General features: G+C 41.8%; 1 protein-coding gene across 2 annotated transcripts in view; it reads right to left on the bottom strand.

Annotated features, from left to right (window-relative positions):
* GABBR2 (gamma-aminobutyric acid type B receptor subunit 2) overlaps positions 1-24,306 on the bottom strand; it is an 842,917-nt gene that overhangs the window by 257,642 nt on the left and 560,969 nt on the right. Inside the window, exon 12 of one of the 2 annotated variants that reach the window (XM_073332464.1) lies at positions 12,275-12,382. The exons of the other annotated variant lie outside the window; for it this stretch is intronic. Within the exon in view, the coding sequence (XP_073188565.1) occupies positions 12,275-12,382 (108 nt within the window). The remainder of the gene's footprint in view (positions 1-12,274; positions 12,383-24,306) is intronic. 2 annotated transcript variants of the gene reach the window in all.

Here is a 24,306-nt window from a genome sequence, read left to right as displayed (position 1 = left end):
ACAGAGAAGCCAACATGTGTTTGGAGTGTATGGGGGAGGTCAGATGTTCTGCAGTGTCCACAGGGCCCACATGGCCACCCAGGTTAGTACGAGCAGTCCTGCTAAGGGTTAGTACCAAGCTTGTGTCTCGGCTGAGACTAGGTTTCTCTTCCCCATACAGGGGAAGATAAGATCACGAAGTATGGGATCTGGCTGGGGATAGGGGTAAGCTCCACTCCAAGTCTCTTCCAGGAGCAGGGATGCCCTCCCTGCTATCAGCAGGACAGATGTTATTGGCCCTCAGGGGTACCGTGGCAGCCCTGCAGGCAACATCAGGTCCAAGAACCTGGACAGCAGCATCAGCAGTATAAGACTTTCAGGTAAGTCTTTGGTCAAGAGATTCCATGTTTGAGCTCCTGAGGTGGGGGGATACTGGTCCCAAGATCGCTGTTGTGTGGAAGGGCTGAGCCATTAAAGCTGCCTGTACCACTGTTGATGCTGGCACTGCATAAGGAGGCAATGCTGGGGCTGGTACCAGCAGGTGTTCTGTCTCTCTTGGTACCGACAAAGTGAGTATGGCTCAGCAGGTGCTGGCAAAAACCTCAAAACCTGTGGCATATCCAGCTCCACACAGCTAATGCCAGCAGTGGTGCTCAGGGAACTTGTTCTAAGTTTTGATGCATCCTTGATGTCAAACAGCCTTGTAGTCTTATGCAACATAGAGTCTGAGCCTCGAGACAGTATTTTATGCCTCTCCTCACACAAGGACTTGCGCTCAGTGTCTGTCTGATCCTGCTGCTACAGTGCACCTCAAAAGGTTTTGAAAATACCACCAGCTTGGACTTTGATAACCTTTGGTCCCTGAAAGATCTGGAAGTCTGGAGCCATGGGTCTAAGTCCGGACGAATGGACTGCTCTAACAGGAAAGCCCTCAGGCAGGACTCCCTGGAGTGCTAGGTCCACTTAGATAATGACCTGCAGTGCTCATACCAGTGCAGAACACACCCCTTACAGAGGCAGAATAAGCAGCTTGTATGGCTCTTGTTGAGAGGCCTTATAGCCTCAGATGAAGGGCACTGCTTAAAATTTAGGAATTATGGTCCAGCACGTAAGCCCCTCTGGTACTGGGTCTGTAGGCAGAGAACTTCTGTCACCAATGACCTCAGGTCTGGTATGCTAACACTAGTCTAAGAGTCAACTGCTGACTTCATTGTATTGATAGAAAAGGGAGGCTGGAGGGAAAAGGAAGTAGGTAGCAGCTAGGAAAGGGGAATAGGTAGGGACTCACTCTATTGATTTTGTTGGACATGGTGCAATAAAACTTCACTTAGGCACCTGTATATCCAGGGCTAGAGCTCAGTAACAGTTAGAAGTTCAGAGGGAAACTAAAAAGATGACTGCTTTATTAACAGTTATTAATCATGACCAGACAGAATGGAGAAGCGGTAGTTCAGCTATAAAATATCTACACTCACATAACTCTTGCAAGTATATTAGAGTTACATCATTAAAATAACCTACTCATTGGTTGATCAGTGACCAAAGGCAGAACATTGTTGCTTAGCAACTTTTCCAAGCAGAATATTACAAATCAACCCTTTCACATGTGTCATGCATCATACAGTAGACAAGTAGTGTGACTATAGTGTGATATGCACACAGTTCCTTCTTTGGAAAGCTCACCGTCTCTCCAACACTGTAGGCCAAAATCATCCTTCAGATTAGCACACCTGCTTAGCCTAGGGCTAAACTGGGTCCTATGTGTGGAGGATTTTCTACAAGAAATGTGTAATTGTCATTGCCTGTGCTAAAAGGGATCCCAATCTTTGGAAAGAACACTTCAAAGGGCTTGAATGGGTTGGAAGAAATGTTCTGATTTTGTTTGAAATGACATTCAAATATCTAGTCTATATTTTCTTTAATGAACAATTCTGTAGCAAAGTATGATGCATCATTACTAAATAGCTGGGGACATCAATGCACTTGATTACATTTATGATCCTGTTCCAAGCTATTCAGAAATGAATTGTCTCATACTGTAGAGCAACGTGTTCTTTGTTCTGTCACCCATTATTCTCATAATGCATGGAGATTATGATTGTGGCACCATTTGTGGGCAGTTAAGACTCCAAAAGAAATGTCATTGTTTTCCACAGCTATGGAGGTTTAGTCTTATCAAATCACATCAGACTGAAACTTGTTTATACAAATTATCAGTTCAACTAAAATTGGGTATTTTTTTCCCAAAATCGGAAACTTCTAGGGAGTGAGATATTCTACTTAAATCAGGCTAGGCCCTCATAATGTTTGAAAAAGTGCCATATATGGAATATTTTTGCTCAAAATGCAATGTGGGTTATTAGCTTTGAAATAAAGGTCCCTTTCTAAGTTTGGTATTACCAAGCATGAAATACAAGAGGGTCTATCTAACTATGACAATACTTACTACATTCCAAGTGTCACCAAAGGGATTACAGCAAGGGTTTCACTTATTGATATCTGTAACTTTTATGTCAAGATTTTCAAAAATAGGAGTCTAAATTCATATTTAGGCAATTAAATAAGTGAACTGTTTTTTCAGAAGTGCTGAGTCTCTAGCAGCTCCCAGTCACCATCATTTGAGTTCTTGGGTGCTCAGCATTTTGGAAAAAATTACACCACTTACTTAAGGTCCTAAATATGGATTTAGGAGCCTCACTTTAGGCTGCTATTTTGGAGGCTTTGGACTGAATCTTTATTGATTTTTTTCCCCATGATATACATAAAGTACCTCTGTCTCTGCTCAGATCTTCTTGAAATATGCTCTATTCACATTTGAATAATCTCTAAAAACATGCCATGAAATTACACCTGAAAAATTCACCATGTATTGGATATACTATGGGCCATTTGGTCAAGATGCTAAACAGTCACAGTGAAAAAACAAATTTCAAACAGAAGGTTTGTCTTATTTCCTATTTTAAAGAATTTAGCAATAAGACTGAAAACATTAAAATTTTAAGTCTCCATATGTTGGTTCTTTAGAACAGATGGTCTCTAATATTGCATTTTAGTGGTGCGAATCTGATTAGCTAAAATAATAATCTGGGTCTTATTCTTTCTCCCCCAAGATTTATGAACTTTCAGATTTACTTAGTCAAACACAGAGACACCCCCTGGGAAATCCATTACAGTTTTTTACTGTAAGTACAAAAAGCTCTAGCTAAATTTGTATTACAAAAATGTTTTGAAAAGGTGTAAATATTTTAAAATTACCTACTGAACAAGTATCTTAATAGAAATTAGATATGGAGAGAACTAATTCGGTCATCTAGTCTAATATTATGCTAATGCAGAAAGGACCAGATTTACAAAGTTATGTAGGCACTTAAGATAGGTGCTTAGTGCAATTTACTGAACTGTCTGTTAATACATTATTAGTGCATTGTTCAATCTAGTTTTAGATAACTGAAATAATGAGACAGCTGTTGCATCGTTTTAAGACTTGTATGGGAAAAGTGTGGAAAATTATAACCTTTCTATGGGTTTTTTAAACCAACCACAGTATTTAATAGAAATTATATCCCAGCTATAAACTCTATGGGATGGTTAAAAAAAATTGATAGAAAGGATATATTTCTCTAATAAATTCTACCAATGTAGAGAGATATATTTAGGATATTCTTAAGGGTCATACTGTTTGTGCTGGCACAGCAGAGCGGGGTTCAACAAGAATGGCTTCCTGGTTCTTTGCTTAGTCATAAGCACAGATAAGAGCAGTTTGTGGGCTGCTTTAACATGCATCAGCTGGCAATGCTCCCCAAAGGACAGTTTGCCATCTGAGGATAGCTTGAATGTTGTGTGTTCTGCCCGGGCCTCTTCCCTTCCCTGCTCCGCGCAAATATGTCCATTGAGCTGGTAACTGTGTGAGGGTGGCAGGGTCAAATTATGACACAGGTATGATAGGTTTGTGCCTAGGGCTTTGCCTACTGGAATCAAGTGTTTACATCATACTCGGAGCTTTCATTGAACAAAACAGTAAATTTCTGGATCTCATAGTTGTGAAAAGAAGTTTGAAAATGTGACCAGAGAGTACCTAAAACAGCACATGCCTGCAAATACTCTGGAATAATAGCTATGAACGGTGCCAATTCTAAAAGCCATTATTCTGGGGCATCCACCAACATCACAGAGTCCTCTGCTGTGGGGTACAGTTTAAGAAATTAAGGCAGTGGACCAGGCTCATCTATCCAAACAGATGCACACCCTAACTGATGGGGTAAGTACTGCAAGGACCTGTGCTGTCACCCTGCCTCTCTCGAGGGAGAAAAGTCCCATATTTTTTCTGAGGGGAGGGAAGGATAGTTCCTGCTCCATGGGAGGTGGAAGGGAAAGGTTTCCTGCCATTTTCTGCCCCTGCCTCTGAGAGAGGAGTGGGCCCTCCACCACTGCTATTCCAAATGTGATGCAGGATGAGGAGACATGGCTCAGCTGTTACTGAGAATGAGGTCAAGGAAAAACAGGTATTTTTAATAGTGGGTGTTTTTTTACCCCAACCAGCTATTTGAAGAGCTCTAGCATTTCCAGGTTTTGTAGCAGGAAGTTGAAATATGACAGAATCAGAGGTACAGTTCTGGTTAGGGGAAAGATGCTGCAGCCATAGAGTTGTTGCAAGAGAAGGTCCCCATACTATTTTAACCTGGGCAAAATAATGTATTGTTGCACAGCTTTGTTATTAGAAGCAGCTGAACTCTTTTGGCTGAAATTTTCCAGATACATTCAGCCTGAGGTAGAGACCTGGCCTGTATAAATTCAAGCAGTGAAAGTTTGGCAAAGTTATAAGCAACTGAAAACAGACCTTATAATGAAAAGTGTTGGGTAACCTTAATAGGTAGTGCTGCCTGCCCACCTATAATGATTACAAGCTATTTGTTACAAAGGACCCCTGCCTCATTCAGTACACAGGATGGAAAATGAACGAGGCAAAGGGTTCTAAGAGATAAAAGGATGTTATCATGTGTTTAAAGCACTGGACTGGGACTCAGGAGAGCTGGTTTCTATCCTTGGCTCTGCCACAGATTTTCTACAGGATGCGGGCCAATATGCTCAGTGGGGCCAAATTAAGACAAACTTGACTCTAGCATTTTCTAGCTTTTGAATGTTTGATTCACTTTACTTTCACATCTTTTTAATGTCCTTATATTCAACTTGAATAGAGTACTACTTTGCTATATTTCATAGTACTACACATAGCTTTACCAGCTTGGACCTCTGTAAATAATTCTTCTCGCTCCTTGATGTTTACAGCTTTTATCTACTTAGAAGTGATTTTCATATCCCTTCTCCCATCATCATTGGATTATACAATACAGGTTTAGTTTTTACTCTTTCCCCATATATGAGTGAGGACTTCAGGTTTGCAGTATGATCACAAATACACAGGGACTCTGATGTAGTGGCATTACAGAGTGGAATAATGATAGCAAAACAGCATAAATGCCAGTCTTTGAAGATAATACTTTTCGTTTCCACTGCCTTCATTCACGTTGCCTTTACCATGTAACATTTTGACATCAAGATAAAACAAGGCCAGCAGAAGTCTAGGATGGTGATGGTGAGCAATTAGATACTCAACAATATCAATAAAAGATGTACTATCATTTACACATAAAAAATCCCTACCCAGATGTCAGGTGCAAGTACAGATACCAATGGACAAAGCTAGGAAGTTTTGAATGAAGTTGAGTCAAGGATATCATAGCACCAGCAACACTGTGCTTCGAGTGTGGATGGCAACAAACTGTATTCTGGTCCAGAGATGGTGATCGCCAATGCTTCATTTTATTTGTCTGCCAATGGACAAAATTTTACTGGAACAGGACAAATACCGATTATGGAAACTAAGAAATTATTGTTTAAAATGTGTTAGCCTTCAGGCTCAATCCTCAGGGTGCCCGAGCTGTGTTTAATGCATCTGACGGGGGAGGGAGCAGAGGGGATATTCAGGACCCAGCGTATAATAGAGCAGCTTCACTACTGTTCTAATTTATGCCAGCAGGACTGGTTTCCTTTAGCAGTTCTGCCTGCTGAGGCTATGCTAGAACACACAATGACTTCCTGCCATTAGCAGGCCTCCTCCTACTCTTCACTACCAGCACATTCTCTGTCAGTGCAGAAAGGGGGCAACTTCCCCCTCCTCCCACTGGGCAGAATCCTCAGCTGCCGGGAGCAGAACAGAGGGGATTTACCAAGGCAGGATTGAGCCCCCATTAAAAGTGGTTTTCTGGTAAATATTAATTCTAGTCTACTTTCATTATCTCTAATGAGCTCTCTTAAAACTTTTCCCTACTGGCTTTGTCCTTTTTCATTTGACAAAAACTGATTCCCCTGTACTTCTGTGTTTCTAATGTAGCTGAAATTAATGTGATTCTTTTAAATTACTTCTTTTTAGCACTAGATTGATCAAAGATGTTAGCAGTGCTCTGGGAATACCGTATCATTTGACAGTTAATGGCTTGGCAGCAGGAGAAGCTCATTCTGGCTTTTGTTGGTCATTTTAAAAACAAGAACAATTGCAGCAAAGAAGTAGAGGATTAAGTAAAACAAACAAAATTGAATGTGGAGCATTGTTTAAACCAATTATAATATTACAAATCATATTCTCAGCCAAGTTTATAGTGTCTTCAAATATTTGTTTTTATCTCCACTGGACTTGAGTTGTACATTTTAAATGAAAACTTCTGTTTGAACAGAATCTTCACTCCAGTTTAAGCTTCTTCACCCAACCAACAAAAACAAGTATCCCCCCTGCCCCCAAAAAATACTTCTCTTAATGAAAACTAAAACATATCAATTCTTTAATTGAGACAATTACTGGATTACTATGACTGGGTACAGAGGATAGCTGAATGTTGTAGGCAGGGACAAATTCCACTAGCCTCACCAGCTACAGAGAGTTCAGCCACAGTGTGGAAGCTATTGTATTGCTCTAGCACTACATGAAAGTGGTGGGGGAAAACCAGACAGTCCTTTGGCAAAGCACCGCACTCCATCTCTGTCCCCTCTTCTCAGTCGTACATAGAGCCCTGTAGCTGGGCACGGACTCACCGGCGGCACCGCCTGCTAGTCATCTCAGGGAATTAGCATTCCAGCCTCTGGAGCGCCCTCTGTCAGCCAGTGTCTCGCCTTGCAGCTAGCTCCCATGTCCCTCCCAGGAGCCCAGTGCCCCTTTAACTGGGTGCTGCCCCCTGGCAGTACCCCCACAGTTCTGGGTCTCCCCCTCCCAGGGGAACCCCCCACCCACTATCCCCACCTCACCTCAGTCGTGAGCTCCTGCCAGTCACCAGCTAGCCCCTGCTCCCTGGGGCAGACTGCAGTATGAACCACTCATTACAGGCAAGGTTGGGTTTGGACCTGCTGCCTCTGCCTACCCGTGGCTGCCCCTGAAACCCCCGTACCTAATAGGCCTTCCCAGGCCAGAGCTCCCCAGGCCTTTCCACAACCCTGCTCCAAACTAGATCCTCTATTTAGGTCTCTGCAGCCAGGCCTCTCCCTCTCAGAGCAACAAACAGAGTGTTCTTCTGCACCTCGCTTCCCTGGCTTTTATAAGGCCTGCTGGGTCTGTTTGGGGCGTGGCCCCCAGCTGCAGCTGCTCTGCCAATCAGCCCAGCTTTTCCCCTGCCCCAGACCTCTCCCAGGGCTATTTTAAACCCCTCTGGGCCTGAGCAGGTGTCCACTGTGCTACAAGCTCCCACAGGGTAAAAAACCATCAGGAAGTGAAACCACACCAATCCTGCTGCAAGAGGATTATCTGAACCCATGGAGTTAGGTTAGGAATTGGGTGGGTCCCAGACAGCAGCCACATCAAGGGATGGGAGATTCCAAGGGCCACACCATCTATCTCAAGGCTCTGAAGAAGGGGACAGGGCTAGCATCTTTACCCTTCCCTGGCCTGAAGTGGGCAGGAGGTGTCAGAAAGCAGGCATGGAGCTGCAGAGTAAGCAGGGAGCATCTGGTTCTCATCTGCTTCTCAGATCAAAGGAATGTCTTTAGCAAATCAGAAAGTGCCTTAGAATTTCATAAAAATGAAAGAATTTTAAAAATATAAGTTAAAATATGTTCTGCTGTTGAATGCCGCCCCTACGGTTTAGCTATTGGTTGTTAGATTCAATGGCCAGAAGGGACCATTGTGTGCAAGCTGGTTTTGTCATACAATACGTGATGGTGGTACCCCACATAACTTCCAAACCAGCAGGACAAAAAGTGTCATTACTATAAGAGGTATATTTGAGTATACGAGTTCATATTCTATACAGTTTTTTAGAAGGAGAAAGAAATCTGTCAATATATAAACAGATCAAAAAGTTATTTATAGACTGCACCATATATATTAAAGGTAGAAATAAAATTATTAGGTAAACTTGTCCTCCTTACTAATGCAAAATGGTTCCTTTCATTATATTCTCTTTTCTGCTGTTTTATTCGGTCTTCCTTTAAATGAATCAAGTGATGAGTTCTAGAACTATGCAGAGCCTATTTCACAATCTAATAGATTTCACTGTTAATAATATTGTCCTGATATTCAGCCTAAATTATCCATGACGACTGACAAGGTAATGTACCTAAAAGCAACATTTTATTGAAGCTGGACATTTATGAATAGATAGACCCAGAACTATCCATGAAGTATTAAACAAAAAGGTATTCAAATCATTTAAAATTTTGTGCTCCTTGATTGATCTGTTCTAACATGGCATAACAACAACAAAAATGTTAAACCATTCTTCAGATATATCTGTTATTTGTCAAGTTAAAAATATTAGAGTTTCAATTTGTTTGGTTTGCTATAATGTGTATGACCTAGGCTTGGATAATTTATTTTAATTTATTTCCTGTCTGTAAACTAAACCTGATCGAAAATGGCAATAGTGTATTTTCTGTCAGTTCAGTGGTTACTGCTACTGTTACTCTATTTTGGGGACAACTCCCACTCTCAAATCTGAAGTAGAATTACAATGCCGGTCATTGTACTGTCCCTGCTGGAAAACATGTGGTACAAGAAAAGAACTTCATGTTTCTGAGTCATCTCTCCTGTCTTAAATAGAGCTTATCGATCTTGGTAAACCAAACATGGAAACCACAGTACAATTAAACATTTTGTGTTGACAACTAATTAGCTAATTTACATTTTCTTGTCAGTAAATAGTCCTCTTTTTAAGGATTATACTTCTCAAATACTGAAATGGAAAACCAAAATAAGAAAGGACAAGGGAAGGGAATTGAAGTGATTAATATTGTGAAACAGACATCATTTCAATTCACAGGGTAGGTAAATTATGTTGCAATCCAATGTTTTGACTGAGATGCCCTTCATATTTCCAGCATCTCTCAAGATAAAGCAGTTTATTGGGCAGCATTTAGGTATTTGAAGACATTATCCAACACCCACTACTGTGCTTTTATTAAAAAAAAAAACTTAAATGTTTAATGCACAATTGTCAATAAATGACTGGATTAACCAAGTTATTCACTTCAGGTCAGATCCTGCCAACCTTATGCTCTCTGAGCAGGGCCGGCTCTACAGTTTTTGCTGCCCCAAGCAGTGAAAAAAACTGCTGCCGCGGACAGCAAAAGGGAGAAGCTGCTGCCGATTTGCCGCCACGGCGGGCGGGACAGAGGGGCTGCTGCCGAATTGTTGCTGCCGCAGAAACACTGCCGCCCCTAGCACCTGCTTGGAACGCTGGTGCCTGGAGCCGGCCCTGTCCCTGAGTGGTGCCTTGCTGTGCAAATACTCCCACTAAAGCTGATGGGACTAGCTGAGGAAAAAGATACTAGTTAGTGGGTGAGTAAGGGCTGCAGAATGCAGCATTTAATAACTAACAGACAAGAGTCACTGAATGTCAGAGGTGAGGAGCCATTTGACTGTCTAAAGGCAAATGGCATATCAGAGTGCAAAGTGAATTCTTAATGAAAGCCCAGTAGACTGAATTATTCATTCCTGTTAGAGACCTTTTGAAATGACATATTTTGGTGCAAATGATAAAATCTACAATATAAACACAATATTAGAAATAAAGATGATAAACCAAATTCTGTTTCCAGTTATACCAGCAGAACCTGGAGCAGTGGAATTCAGTGGGCAGAACATTTGTTCAGATGTTGAAGAAACATTGTTTTGTGCAGCAAGAGTTTGATTCTGGGAAAGTGGATACTTGGACTCAGCTAGAATAAGCGTGCACATTATGGTGGCCCTCTGCATGGAAGTGTTAAGGAGGGAAGGGGCTCTCATCCCAGCCAGTGCACCTATAATTTGGCTCTTAATTGTTTTTGTCATTCAAAATATTCTGCACTGAATAAAAATACATATAGACAACTCTGGTTAAGAACCAAAATATAAGAAGTAACAAAGTGTTTTTGGGGTTAAGGCACCAGACTGGATTTCAGGAGTTCTGGATTCAATTCCTGGCCAAGTCAACAGACTTCCTGTGTACCTAAGAGAAGTCACTTCATCTTTTTGTGCCTTGGTTTCCCCATCTGTAAAATGAAGATAACTGTCCCTCTGCCTATCTAGATTGCAAGCTCTTTGGAGTACAGTCAGACTCTTACTAGCTATGTGTACAATACGTAGAACAATTGGACCACCAGGTGCTCCTATAGTACAAATAATAAGGTATTGTTATTAACTCTTAAAATGCAGGTCTTTGAAAAGGGCATACAGAGGAAAATCTTTAAGGTGAACCTGTGCATTTTCCAGCATAACTTTCCCCTTTCTCAGGTTTATGTGGCTCTATTTTTTTCTTTGTTAGCAAAAATATTATAATTGCATTTATAGAATTGTGTATGGTTGCTGATTTTAGCTCGACAATCGCCAATAGTTTGTTAGCTTTGTTTTTTCATTCTGATTTCCATTCATACTTTCCCAACAAAATGAGTAACTTAATAGAGTCTCATAGACTGTAAGGCCAGAAGGGACCATCACGATCATCTAGTCTGACCTCCTGCACATTGCAGGCCACAGAACCTCACCACCCACTCCTGTAATCGACTCCTAACCTCTGGCTGAGTTACTGAAGTCCTCAAATGGTGATTTAAAGACTTAAAGTTACAGAAAAGCCACCATTTACACAAGTTTAAACCTGCAAGTGACCCATGCCCCATGCTACAGAGGAAGTAAAAATACATCCCAGGTCTTTGACAGTCTGACCTGGGAGAAAATTCCTTCCCAGCCCCAGATAAGTCGGTCAGTTGGACTCTGAGCATGTGGACAACTCCCAGCAGCCAGACACATGGAAAAGAATTCTCTGTAGTACCTCAGAGCCCTCCCTAGCTAGTGTCCCTAGTCTTCTGTTTTTAAAGAAAACCATCTAACATTTTATATGTGTAAAGAAACCATATTAGAAAAAACAACAATATAGCAATCCAAACATGAGATACCACATACTAGATAAAGGTCTGAACTACTGTAATTCTAGCTTGGCTTTTCTATATCTACAAAATGTTTTGGATCAAAAAGATGGTTACAATATTACTTTTTCTAATCTGGCTCTAACCACTACTGTGGCTCAATTCTGATTGATCTTGGTCACTGCCTGCCTTTCCAATCAAGACTAGAAGAACAAAATCCTACAAGTACTCTATCTCGTCCCCTCCTAGCAAGCTATGAGAAACTTTTGTTTGCAACATTTATATTCCAGGTGATGCAAACTGACTTAATATGACCATAAGAATGGTCATACTGGATCAGACCAAAGGTCCATCTAGCCCAATATCCTATCTTCCGATAGTGGCCAATGCCAGATGCTTCCAAGGGAATGAACAGAACAAGTAATCATCAAAGGATCCATCCCGTCATCCAGTCCCAACATCTGGCCGTCAGAGACTTAGGGACACCAGCGGATGATCTGCTCCCTGGAGATTTATGGATGCTGGAGGAACTTCATAAACTATAGGATATAAACCAGTGAGGAGCAGGGTTTCCCCAGCCTTTGCATTTTGTGAACCAGTTTGTAGATATATGTCCCTCTCTTGGACTCATGGATCCTTTCAAAGCCCACAGCTTGACTGTCAAAACAGTTCATTCCATTGAACACCATGGAGGGCTCTGTAGATCTATTTGAGAACCTCTGATATAGAGGCTATGAAGGGGATATATAAAAAGGGACACAAATGTTGACTATTCAGTGTATTTCAATATGATATTTTTCTGAAAGAGAGGACAGTGTTCCACAGCATCAGTGGAAGTATGGGTATTCAGGGGGTATAACAATAGCAGATAACAGCTTCATCATATCTGTGACAGGAACAGTTGTTTCCTCACCTTTTTCTTCATTTTTACATTTTTGAAAATTGCATGAACTCTCCAGGTTTTTGCAAACATTGCTCCAAATGCAGTTGTATAGCCCACTGTAAGAATCCATGTCCGGACCTAAGATATAATCAAAGACACAGCCTTTTAGTTTTTCACAGGTAATTTTAATGTCTTAAATTTCTCAAAATAGTCTAAAATACCTATTGTATCTAGAGATAGTAAAAAAGTTTAGCATTTTTTTGAAAATTTTAAATTATGTTTCTCAGGGTAATGGCACAGTTGTCTTCAATTTTTTACAGAATATTTTATTGGATTTTTTTAATTTTCAAAATTTCTAATTTGTTCCCTCCTTTCTTTCCTATTTTTCTTTTTCCCATTGCAATAAAATGAAGACTGAATTCTTTCTCCCCTCCACGTTTTCCTTTGCAGTTTTCCTGCTTTTCTACTCTAACTTTTCATAATGTCTTCAACTTTGGAAAAACTACAGAATAGCAAAAGGAGAAAGGAAAGTGTGACTCTGCTGGTCTGTAACTCTGCTTGAGGAAGAAACAAACAAGAGGGCTATCAAGGCCTGCATCTTTGGGAGAGCTATAGAAGCAGCCAATAGCTCAACAAGTTAGTAAATTTGATAGATAGTGTGGAACTAAAGGGTGAAGGACCTTTATGCCAAGGAAAGTGTGTTTGGTGCAGTGAAGGAGGGACACAAAGGAGGAGGAGATATGGTTGGAGCAACAACCAGAAAGATGATCCTAACAGCAACCTTTTGAATGGACTTAAGGGACCAATGTGGATAGCATCAAAGTTAGATAGGTGGAGATTACAGTAGTCAAGATGTGAGATAATGAGGGACGGAACAAGAGCCTGGGTAGTCTGGAAAAAACAGAAAAGATTTGATCTTAAAAAAATATCATATAGATAAAAGTTGGGAGACATGGACATGGCCTGAATGTATAGGTCTTAGAGAGAGAGGACCGAATCACAGATATCATCTAGATTGTGGCCTTGAGTGATTGAGAAGATAGTGGTCTTATAAACAGTAATGGGAAAATAGAGGAAAGAGGAAGCTTAGAACGAGAACCAGGATAGAACAATGCCTCAAAAGCAATGGAGGCAGAATTTTAAGTAGGAAGTCATCAATGACACCAAAGACCACTGAGAAGTCAAGGAGGATGTGGCTGGAGTACAGCCCTCTGAAAGCAGCTAACAAACAAATGTACTTAATGTTATTGTAGATAATGGCTTCCTACAGATTTCCATGGAGAAAGAATTACTGTACACATATGACAGGTTTCAGAGTAACAGCCGTGTTAGTCTGTATTCACAAAAAGAAAAGGAGTACTTGTGGCACCTTAGAGACTAACCAATTTATTTGAGCATAAGCTTTCATGAGCTACAGCTCACTTCATCAGATGCATACTGTGGAAAGTATAGAAGATCTTTTTATACACACAAAGCATGAAAAAATGGGTGTTTACCACTACAAAAGGTTTTCTCTCCCCCCACCCCACTCTCCTGCTGGTAATAGCTTATCTAAAGTGATCACTCTCCTTACAATGTGTATGATAATCAAGTTGGGCCATTTCCAGCACAAATCCAGGGTTTAACAAGAATGTCTGAGGGGGAGGGGGAGGAAAAAACAAGGGGAAATAGGTTACCTTGCATAATGACTTAGCCACTCCCAGTCTCTATTCAAGCCTAAGTTAATTGAATCCAATTTGCAAATGAATTCCAATTCAACAGTCTCTCGCTGGAGTCTGGTTTTGAAGTTTTTTTGTTGTAATATCAAAACTTTCATGTCTGTAATTGTGTGACCAGAGAGATTGAAGTGTTCTCCGACTGGTTTATGAATGTTATAATTCTTGACATCTGATTTGTGTCCATTTATTCTTTGACGTAGAGACTGTCCAGTTTGACCAATGTACATGGCAGAGGGGCATTGCTGGCACATGATGGCATATATCACATTGGTGGATGTGCAGGTGAATGAGCCTCTGATAGTGTGGCTGATGTTATTAGGCCCTGTGATGGTGTCCCCTGAATAGATATGTGGGCACAGTTGGCAATGGGCTTTGTTGCAAGGATAGGTTCCTGTGTTAGTGGATCTGTTGTGTGGTATGTGGTTGCTGGTGAGCATTTGCTTCAGGTTGGGGGGCTGTCTGTAGGCAAGGACTGGCCTGTCTCCCAAGATTTGTGAGAGTGAAGGAGACTGTGCTGACAGCTTGTGCCACACGCTCTCAAAGAAACTGCGGAACCACCTGATCAACATCCTCTACAGCAAACAGGGAAAGATAAAGAATGAGCTCTCAAAAATGGATACTCTCATAAAAAAACAACCTTCCACACAAACTTCCTCCTGGCTGGACTTTACTAAAACTAGACAAGCCATTTACAACACACACTTTGCTTCTCTACAAAAGAAAAAGGACACTAAACTTTCTAAACTACTACATGCCACAAGGGGCCACAGCAATGGTTCCCTCAACCCACCCAGCAATATTGTTAACCTATCCAACTATACTCTTAGCCCAGCAGAAGAATCTGTCCTATCTCGGGTCCTCTTCTTCTGCCCCTCCACCCCCACGAACATGATACAGTTCTGTGATGACCTAGAATCCTATTTTCGACGTCTCCGACTCAAGGAATATTTCCAACACACCTCTGAACAACATACTAATCCACAGAGACCTCCCTACCAACACTACAAAAAGAAGGATTCTAGGTGGACTCCTCCTGAAGGTTGAGACAGCAGACTGGACTTCTACATAGAGTGCTTCCGCGACGTGCACGGGCTGAAATTGTGGAAAAGCAGCATCACTTGCCCCACAACCTCAGCCATGCAGAACACAATGCCATCCACAGCCTCAGAAACAACTCTGACATCATAATCAAAAAGGCTGACAAAGGAGGTGCTGTTGTCATCATGAATAGGTCGGAATATGAACAAGAGGCTTCTCAGCAGCTCTCCAACACTTTCTAGAAGCCATTACCCTCTGATCCCACTGAGAGTTACCAAAAGAAACTACAGCATTTGCTCAAGAAACTCTCTGAAAAAGCACAAGATCAAATCCGCACAGACACACCCCTGGAACCCCGACCTGGGATATTCTATCTACTACCCAAGATCCATAAACCTGGAAATCCTGGGCGCCCCATCATCTCAGGCATTGGCACCCTGACAGCAGGATTGTCTGGCTATGTAGACTCCCTCCTCAGGCCCTACGCTACCAGCACTCCCAGCTACCTTCGAGACACCACTGACTTCCTGAGGAAACTACAATCCATCGGTGATCTTCCTGATAACACCATCCTGGCCACTATGGATGTGGAAGCCCTCTACACCAACATTCCACACAAGGATGGACTACAAGCCGTCAAGAACACTATCCCTGATAATGTCACGGCTAACCTGGTGGTTGAACTTTGTGACTTTGTCCCTACCCATAACTATTTTACATTTGGGGACAATGTATACCTTCAAATCAGTGGCACTGCTATGGGTACCCGCATGGCCCCACAGTATGCCAACATTTTTATGGCTGACTTAGGGTATGAGAGCTGAGGAAGCGTTGTTCTAACGCCCCTACTCTACTTGCACTATATTGATGACATCTTCATCATCTGGACCCATGGAAAAGAAGCCCTTGAGGAATTCCACCATGATTTCAACAATTTCCATCCCACCATCAACCTCAGCCTGGTCCAGTCCACACAAGAGATCCACTTCCTGGACACTACAGTGCTAATAAACAATGGTCACATAAACACCACCCTATACCGGAAACCTACTGACCGCTATTCCTACCTACATGCCTCCAGCTTTCACCCTGACCACACCACACAATCCATTGTCTACAGCCAAGCTCTGCGATACAACCGCATTTGCTCCAACCCCTCAGACAGAGACAAACACCTACAAGATCTCTATTAAGCATTCTTACAACTACAATACCCACCTGTGGAAGTGAAGAAACAGATTGATAGAGCCAGAAGAGTTCCCAGAAGTCACCTACCACAGGACAGGCCTAACAAAGAAAATAACAGAATGCCACTAGCCGTCACCTTCAGCCCCCAACTAAAACCCCTCTAACGCATTATTAAGGATCTACAACCTATCCTGAAGGATGACCCAACACTCTCACAAATCTTGGGAGACAGGCCAGTCCTTGCCTACAGACAGCCTCCCAACCTGAAGCAAATACTCAGCAGCAACCACATACCACACAACAGAACCACTAACACAGGAACCTATCCTTGCAACAAAGCCCGTTGCCAACTGTGCCCACATATCTAGTCAGGGGACACCATCACAGGGCCTAATAACATCAGCCACACTATCAGAGGCTCGTTCACCTGCACATCCACCAATGTGATATATGCCATCATGTGCCAGCAATGCCCCTCTGCCATGTACATTGGTCAAACTGGACAGTCTCTACGTCAAAGAATAAATGGACACAAATCAGATGTCAAGAATTATAACATTCATAAACCAGTCGGAGAACACTTCAATCTCTCTGGTCACGCGATTACAGACATGAAAGTTGCGATATTACAACAAAAAAACTTCAAAACCAGACTCCAGCGAGAGACTGTTGAATTGGAATTCATTTGCAAATTGGATACAATTAACTTAGGCTTGAATAGAGACTGGGAGTGGCTAAGTCATTATGCAAGGTAACCTATTTCCCCTTGTTTTTTCCTACCTCCCCCCTCCCCCCCCCCGACGTTCTTGTTAAACCCTGGATTTGTGCTGGAAATGGCCCACCTTGATTATCATACACATTGTAAGGAGAGTGATCACTTTGGATAAGCTATTACCAGCAGGAGAGTGGGGTGGGGGGAGAGAAAACCTTTTGTAGTGGTAAACACCCATTTTTTCATGCTTTGTGTGTATAAAAAGATCTTCTATACTTTCCACAGTATGCATCCGATGAAGTGAGCTGTAGCTCACAAAAGCTTATGCTCAAATAAATTGGTTAGTCTCTAAGGTGCCACAAGTACTCCTTTTCTCTTTGTACACATATGACCAGGGAGAGACCAAAATGTATAAGGTGAATGAGACATTGAGAGTAGAAATCATTGGAGAAAGGTATCCAGGATGGCAAAAAAAAAAAAAAAAATTAAAAAATCAAAGTTTACAAAGAATGTGAAATCTTTAGGTGTATCTTATAGATAGCAGTTTTGCTATTCACCTCAATATAGCAGAGTTAAGTCAACTCCAATTGGTTTCAAAAATCCACGTTATACCACAGTTTTTAGGCTACTGGTTTGTGATTTCTCTTCTAGTCAGCATGCAACGGGTTCTTTTCCCAAAATGTGTGTGTAGCGAGGTGGTGTGGCTCCCTGCTGCCCGGAGAGGGTCGAGCCCCTCCAGACACCACAGTGGGCAGAGCCAGGATGCTCTGAGCCCACCCCTCAGAGGGACAGGCAGCGACCCAGAAGTAGAAAGGCGGGCCCTCAGAGCTCACTAGAGAACCAGCCGCTGGGGAGGCCAGATGTAGCCAGCCTAGTCCACAACTGGGAAAACCCCACGGCCCCAGGTCCATGCCAAGACTGGCCAGACCTGCCCTGCGCCAGCTACCAGAGGGAGTGGCTGGACCTCCCGCTGGTCCACTGCCCCGAGGAGCCCATGGTGCTGGACTCCCCCAGGGAACACCGCCGTGACCCAGGTACCGGAAGGAGGGGACTCAGGAAGTAGCCGGGGGCAGCCGACCCTCGTCTGGCTGTAACTCTGCCAGAACGCATGTCAGTGTGTTGCGGTCAGGATCCCCACTGACTCAGCAGCAGGTCGTTTGCTGCTGCTAGGGCCCCGGATTGGGACGCAGTGGAGTGGGTGGGCCTGCGTCCCTCCAGTCTCCCCCTCTTCCAGGTCCTTGGAGGCCTGGGCTAATTCACACATGCTGTGTTGCTCAGCCCCTGCCTGAGCTACTGACTATTTGGTGCCTCGCTATGACTCAGGGCCCAGGCCTACGGTGCTCATTCTAGTTAGCACAAGGGCTGCCGAGGGAGACTCCGGTGGCTGGACAAATTCCCCCAAAGTTAACTGTGTGTAGCGAGCCGGTGTGGCTCCCTGCCGCCCCGGAGAGGGTTGAGCCCTGGCCTAGCCCCTTTACAGTGTGATAATTGTATGTGATGTTCAAATGTGTTAATAAATATTCAATACTTTTGAGTACACAATAGTGATATTTTGTCAGACAGATACTTGATATTTTAATATCTCTAGTAAAGCTCTTTTTTGTCCTTACTCAAGTAGCAGTTATCCTTGGGGATACTAATAAATTCAATTATGTTCATAATTCAGAAAAAAATGTTATTTTTACTATGCTCAGTACAAAAAGGTTATGATTTGGATTAATTTATATTATAATTATATAGCCTATTGGCTGTAGTGGAAACCCTCCTAGTTAAAAATAATTTTCTCAGAATGAGATCTCTGCAGCCAAGCATGTGAGGATGATTTTAAAATGAAAATAGGTTTTAATTTAAAAGAAATAACCTTCCATTTTTCTGCCATCATTCATAAAACACAGAGTAAAACAAGGTATTTACTGTACATTGAGTACAGTAACATCATGATCAGTTTCTATCTTATCTGATTTTTAGAGAAATGATCATCGTTTGTGTTGGATCTAGATACAAAGCTAAAAGAACCTGACAAAACTAATAATGACTCATGATCCTATTTCTCAATTATTTTTGCTTAATATAGTTAAGATATTGCTTTGATTTATAGTGGAGAGGGTAGAAAGGTGCCATGACGTGAACAGTGAAATTGGTTCACCCAAGACAACAGTGTGCTAAATTCTGCCCTCTGCTAGCATACAGGACTCCCATCAAAGCCAGTACTTTTGTTTCTCCAGACCTGGAGAAAAATCACAATATAGAATTCTTTGAAAATAAGGAGTTTCCCTCGCTGACAATAACATTTCCATTTATTTGAGCTATTCTCTGGAAAAATACAGCAGTGTATAAGTGTTATTACTGTTGCAATCCCCCTCTAAAGCTGGATCCAGCTGGATACTAACACAGGTATTTAAACAGGTGAGCAATCCCATGGATTTCAGTAGGCTTACTCAGATGCCTGAAGTTAAGCACCTGTATAAGTGCTTTGTGGGACTGGTATCATTACAAGAAACATTAGAATGAATAGAAATGGTCACATTTATAGAAACATCTGTTCACCTTGGGTTTGATCCTGCTGCCACTGAAGTCAACAGCAAAACTCCATTAGATTCCAGTGGGAGGAGAAGAAAACGCAGGCCACAAACATTTGAGTATGTGCACTTACAGTTCAACATGATTTTTTTTAAAAAATCAAGCTCTTTTATGACATACCTAAGTCTTTCAATGCATTCCTTAGAGTCTGTGGTATCTGCACAGTACTGTCAAAAAGTGTGCAGGAATAATGTTAGAAAATTCAAAACTGCTGTTTCCACACAAATCAACTATTGTGCTCTCACTCTCTCTCACATACTGTAGACTTCCCTCTTGACCTTTGTAATAAACTTTAGGCCATTTTCAATTGCCCCAGTAATAATGTTAGATTATATACTAATTGTTCATGATTCTACAAGTGGCTTTAACATCTAGACATTCTGCTACTGAAGGAGAGGTAAAATGTACTAAATATTTCATTAATAAATTTGAATCGCAAATTACTGCCTTACATTCTCTGGTGACCCAATGTGTACTTGGTTCAGCATGTGGACCATCCATTTAGCTTTAAAACTTTTGTCCCTATAATTTGTTTGAAGGAAATTTGACTTATCAAGATAGAAGCTGAACCTACTCTCATTACAGTCAATTGGAGAACTCTCTCTGACTTTAACAGGAGCAAGATGAGGCTCTGAGCGAGCAGCACAGATTGTGGCGGTCATGGAAATGGTTACACAAAACACATAGATTAAAATTAAAATGTAGAAAAGAAAAACAAGAGAGCAAGCAAAACACAGGAAGGCTGGCTGAAAACCCCAGCTGTCATTTTTAAAAAGAAGCCTAAGAAAATTAGATGCCCAAATGCCATTGAAATGCAGTGGGAATTTGGTACATGTTATAGGGCCTCCCCAACTGCAGTGGCCTCCCATGGCATGACAGGCACAACTGCCTTCGTTTCCTTTTTCAGAGTTCCCAGTAACTCCATCAAGCCCTCTTGACACAATACTACCCTCCTTATAAAATATTGGGCAAGTTGTCCACAACTGAGTCCCAAGCACATATAATGTGTCATGCCACTGGAAACAGTGTTAAGCTCACTCAGCCCACAACACCCCACATATAACACACCAGCACCTTTGACCACAGCCAGAGTGTCTGGCTGTCCTCCCTTGTGCTTGTAGCAGTACAACCACCACAGTTCTTCCTATTGGAGTATAAGCCTAGTCTTGCCAGCAGGAACCCCACCAGACTCTCTGCTGGGAAATCTTTTTACCAAAGGAGCATGCCTTACTCCCCCTAGCCATCTAATGGTTCTTCTATTTCCAGTTCTTCAGCCCTGGCTCTTTGGCCTGGAGACAGAAAACTTCTCTTACTGCTCTCCTGCCTTCAGCCTTCTCCCAAGTTCCAAACATATAGTCTCTAGAAGCTCTCCCCTATCCATGACTCCTACTCAGGCAGCTCTGATTCACCAAGTCTCTTCCAACTCACTAAGTCTCTCCCAGCTTCTGATAGCCCCCAATTGGAGCCCCACTCTCTTAATTGGCCAAATGTGCACATCTGTCCTGGCACAGGGGTACTTGACCTACTATTCACCTACCTATTCACAGGGGCCAGTCACTCTGACAGTGCCATACAGTCTTTGGCTCTACTGAAAATCCCCGTCAAAATAACTGAACTTGAGGGAAAGAAAATGAAGCACATATAAAAGCTGAAAGAATAAAGAAATAACTGGAAAGCATAAGAGGCGAGAGCATAAGAAATACAGTAACCAGACAGAGGTATGTGTGCTCTTACGTCCCAATGGTTTTGAATGTGGGACGGATTGTTCAGCGGGTAATGTCAAGAGCCAATAAAATGTACAACTGGTTCAGATGCTGCAGTACTTATATTTAATTTTTTTACCAGGCACATTTTCCAAATTTTAATAGCCTATATCTAGGTTTCTTTGTGCCAGAGTACATGATGACACATTAGATTTTGTAAAGAAAAATGTAAATTATATCATAGACATAGTTATCTTGTAAAGTATAGCACATTCGTTTCTCTCTGACTGGAGTATTTCACTCAAAAAAACTTCCTCATATGGAGGCTAGGTGACCTTTATTGTCCCCTGTAATAACTGAACTGAATCCAAGGAATACAGGGCCTGATTTTCAGAAGTGCTCGATGTGTCACTGGCAGACCTGGTGCCAGCTGTTGCCGACGCTGTAGGCGTTAGCCGAGTACTGACAAATTCATATCTGGAAACCAGACCAGCTCCCCTGTAGGTTAGTATTGTTCAAGAGAGGTGTTAAAGTTGTGTTTAGATGTGTTTAGTGTTTAGACTCTATGAAAGACTTACAAGTTGCTGCATGTATTAATCCTACTTGTAACATCTGGATCCCATGCTACAAAGGTAATATGCAAGTTTTGCTTATAATTGTAAAAAAGGCCTGCTCTAAACTTGTTCTCCCTGCCTATCAAGGAGGACTATCAAGACTAAGTGGGCCATTGTGAAGCATCATGATAAAGTCTTCGCTAATTGCTCCTACACAGGCTACGTGCAGAAGGTCTTATCCCATCAGTTTGAAAAGAGAGCAGGCCTACTTTAGAGCAGCCCCAAAACTGCTGCAAACTATGCCAAGGCTGGTATAGAATGGCTAGATCAGACAGTCACAACTGGCTCCTTTACAGCCCCCTCCCCATTCATATGTTCCCAGATGATATTAATGGCGGTTGTGTATCTATTGCACAGGTTGAGGGACATACAGCTGCTCATTTTGAGGGAAGCTGGGATCAGACCCACCCTTAGGGACACATTAGCCTTCTCAGCCCACAATGAGCCCAGTACCAAGCTCACAGGGCATTGCTAAGCTTAACTAATTGTTTGTAAGGCACTTTGAAATATCCTCCAATTGAAGGTGGTACGAAAGTCCATATATTATTAGATTTAGTATTCTATCTTAATTATTTCCAATGTGCGCATTAGTTTAGTATCTAGGCACCACACACTTTCATGGCATTTCTGCTTTCCAAAACTCTCTTGACCATTTGATAGCTGTTTTCTCAATTATTTTTCCACTGGCTTGCATTTTTTCAGTTTGCATCACATTTGATTTCAGTCCATATTTCCAGCTTCTCTTGTGCTCAGATACCATAGTGACTGTAAGATTAAAAATAAAAGGTAGCCTCTTTGAAGTATTTCTCCTTATCCTCTGGAACACTTCCTAGTTGATTGTATCTGCAAATTTAACTGAAGTAGTGTTTTGCTATTTTCCAGATTATCATTAATAAAGATGCTATAAATCTATGCAGTACTGCCCTGGACACCTCCTCACAATTCAGTACTCAGTGCTATTTATGATTTCCCTTTGCTTAGCCTTCAGCTAATTTTCAGTCCATGCATATTGGACATTTATTGCAGGACATTTGGCCTGTTCTATTCTAGATAGGACATTAAATCACACTGCAGCTGACATTATGGAATGCAGTTTGCCACCTATTGTAAATACACAGAAATTGAGTACAGTATATAGTGAATGTACTTAATTAACTTTGCATACAAAAGAGGAAATAGCAAGATGGAAGCAGTAACTGAGTTTAGGAACACTGGCCCTAATTCATGAAAGCACTTGATCATATACTCATCGTAAACTCATGTATAATTGCATCCCTATTCAGCAAAGTAGTTGATCATACACTTTAAGTGCTTTGCTGAACTGGGGCTCTTGTTAATGTTCAGTTTTGAATTTCAACATAGCAAATGCAATATACCATATCCTCCTGTGACAAGCACATTGCAGAATAAAAATGGTATTGTAATGAATCCAAAAATTGCCTGAAAACATTCAGTGCTAGCAAAAGTTTATCGGGTATGATGTCATACCACGTCACACCCACCCACCTCCAAAAACAATTACAGGATTCTACATTTGCCACATATCTGTAAACAGAATAAATGAAGATGTAGGTTATGGGCAGGTGGTAAAAGAATTCAGCAAATCCATCAAGCACAGCACCCTCTGAAAACAATAAAATCTGTACTACAGAGAAACACTGCTCCTTAGGATTGCCCTAACCAGGAATAATTTGCACTAGGGAGCCAAATCACCTGAACTTTGTGAGCAGCTTTAGGAGCACACAAGGACCATCCCTACCTAACTGGCAAGGACTCCTCATCATAGAATCATAGAATCATAGAATATCAGGGTTGGAAGGGACCCCAGAAGGTCATCTAGTCCAACCCCCTGCTCAAAGCAGGACCAATTCCCAGTGCAAGAAGTTCAAAAGCTTCTGCTGTGTGCTTGTATATCCCAGCATACACCACTTTCCCATCTTCCCCAAGAAAAGAACTAGTGGTTAGGCTCTGTACAAGTTAATTTTTAGCCACATCTCTGCATTATAATGCTTTGAAATTGATTTTTTTTTTAGGAGAATGCTACAGAATTAGTTTCTATACTAGTTTTTATGTAGTTTTTCACAAATTTCAGCACCTTCCATTGCATTATCCCCAAGTCACATCTTTTGGCTCCACAAAAGCTTGAAATGCTTTAAATGTCTGTTCTTTAGTTTCTTTTTTAAATAATCTATTCTTATATGGTATTCCACTTTTCTTTCAAGGTATTGTGGCATTTCCATAGAGAGTGCAAATATTTACACATTGTGATAATGTTGTATTTTCTTTTCTTTACACAAACGTAATATGAAGGAAGCACATGGACACAGTGGGGTGCAAAAAATGTTTACTGATTGCATATAACATGTGAGTCCTAGGTACAGATAGACACTGCTGGTCTGGCAGGGTTCTGGTGACTTCTGCAACACACACAGTTGGGTTTGCAAGGCTTACGCTATGGTGCTAAAAATAGCCATGTGGATGTTCCTGCTTAGGCTGGAGCTCCAGGTCT

This window comes from Lepidochelys kempii, chromosome 2, assembly GCF_965140265.1.
Source record: "Lepidochelys kempii isolate rLepKem1 chromosome 2, rLepKem1.hap2, whole genome shotgun sequence".
NCBI lineage: Eukaryota > Metazoa > Chordata > Testudines > Cheloniidae > Lepidochelys > Lepidochelys kempii.
Note: the sequence above shows the minus strand (reverse complement) of the source record. Positions and strands in the feature narration are given on the sequence as shown.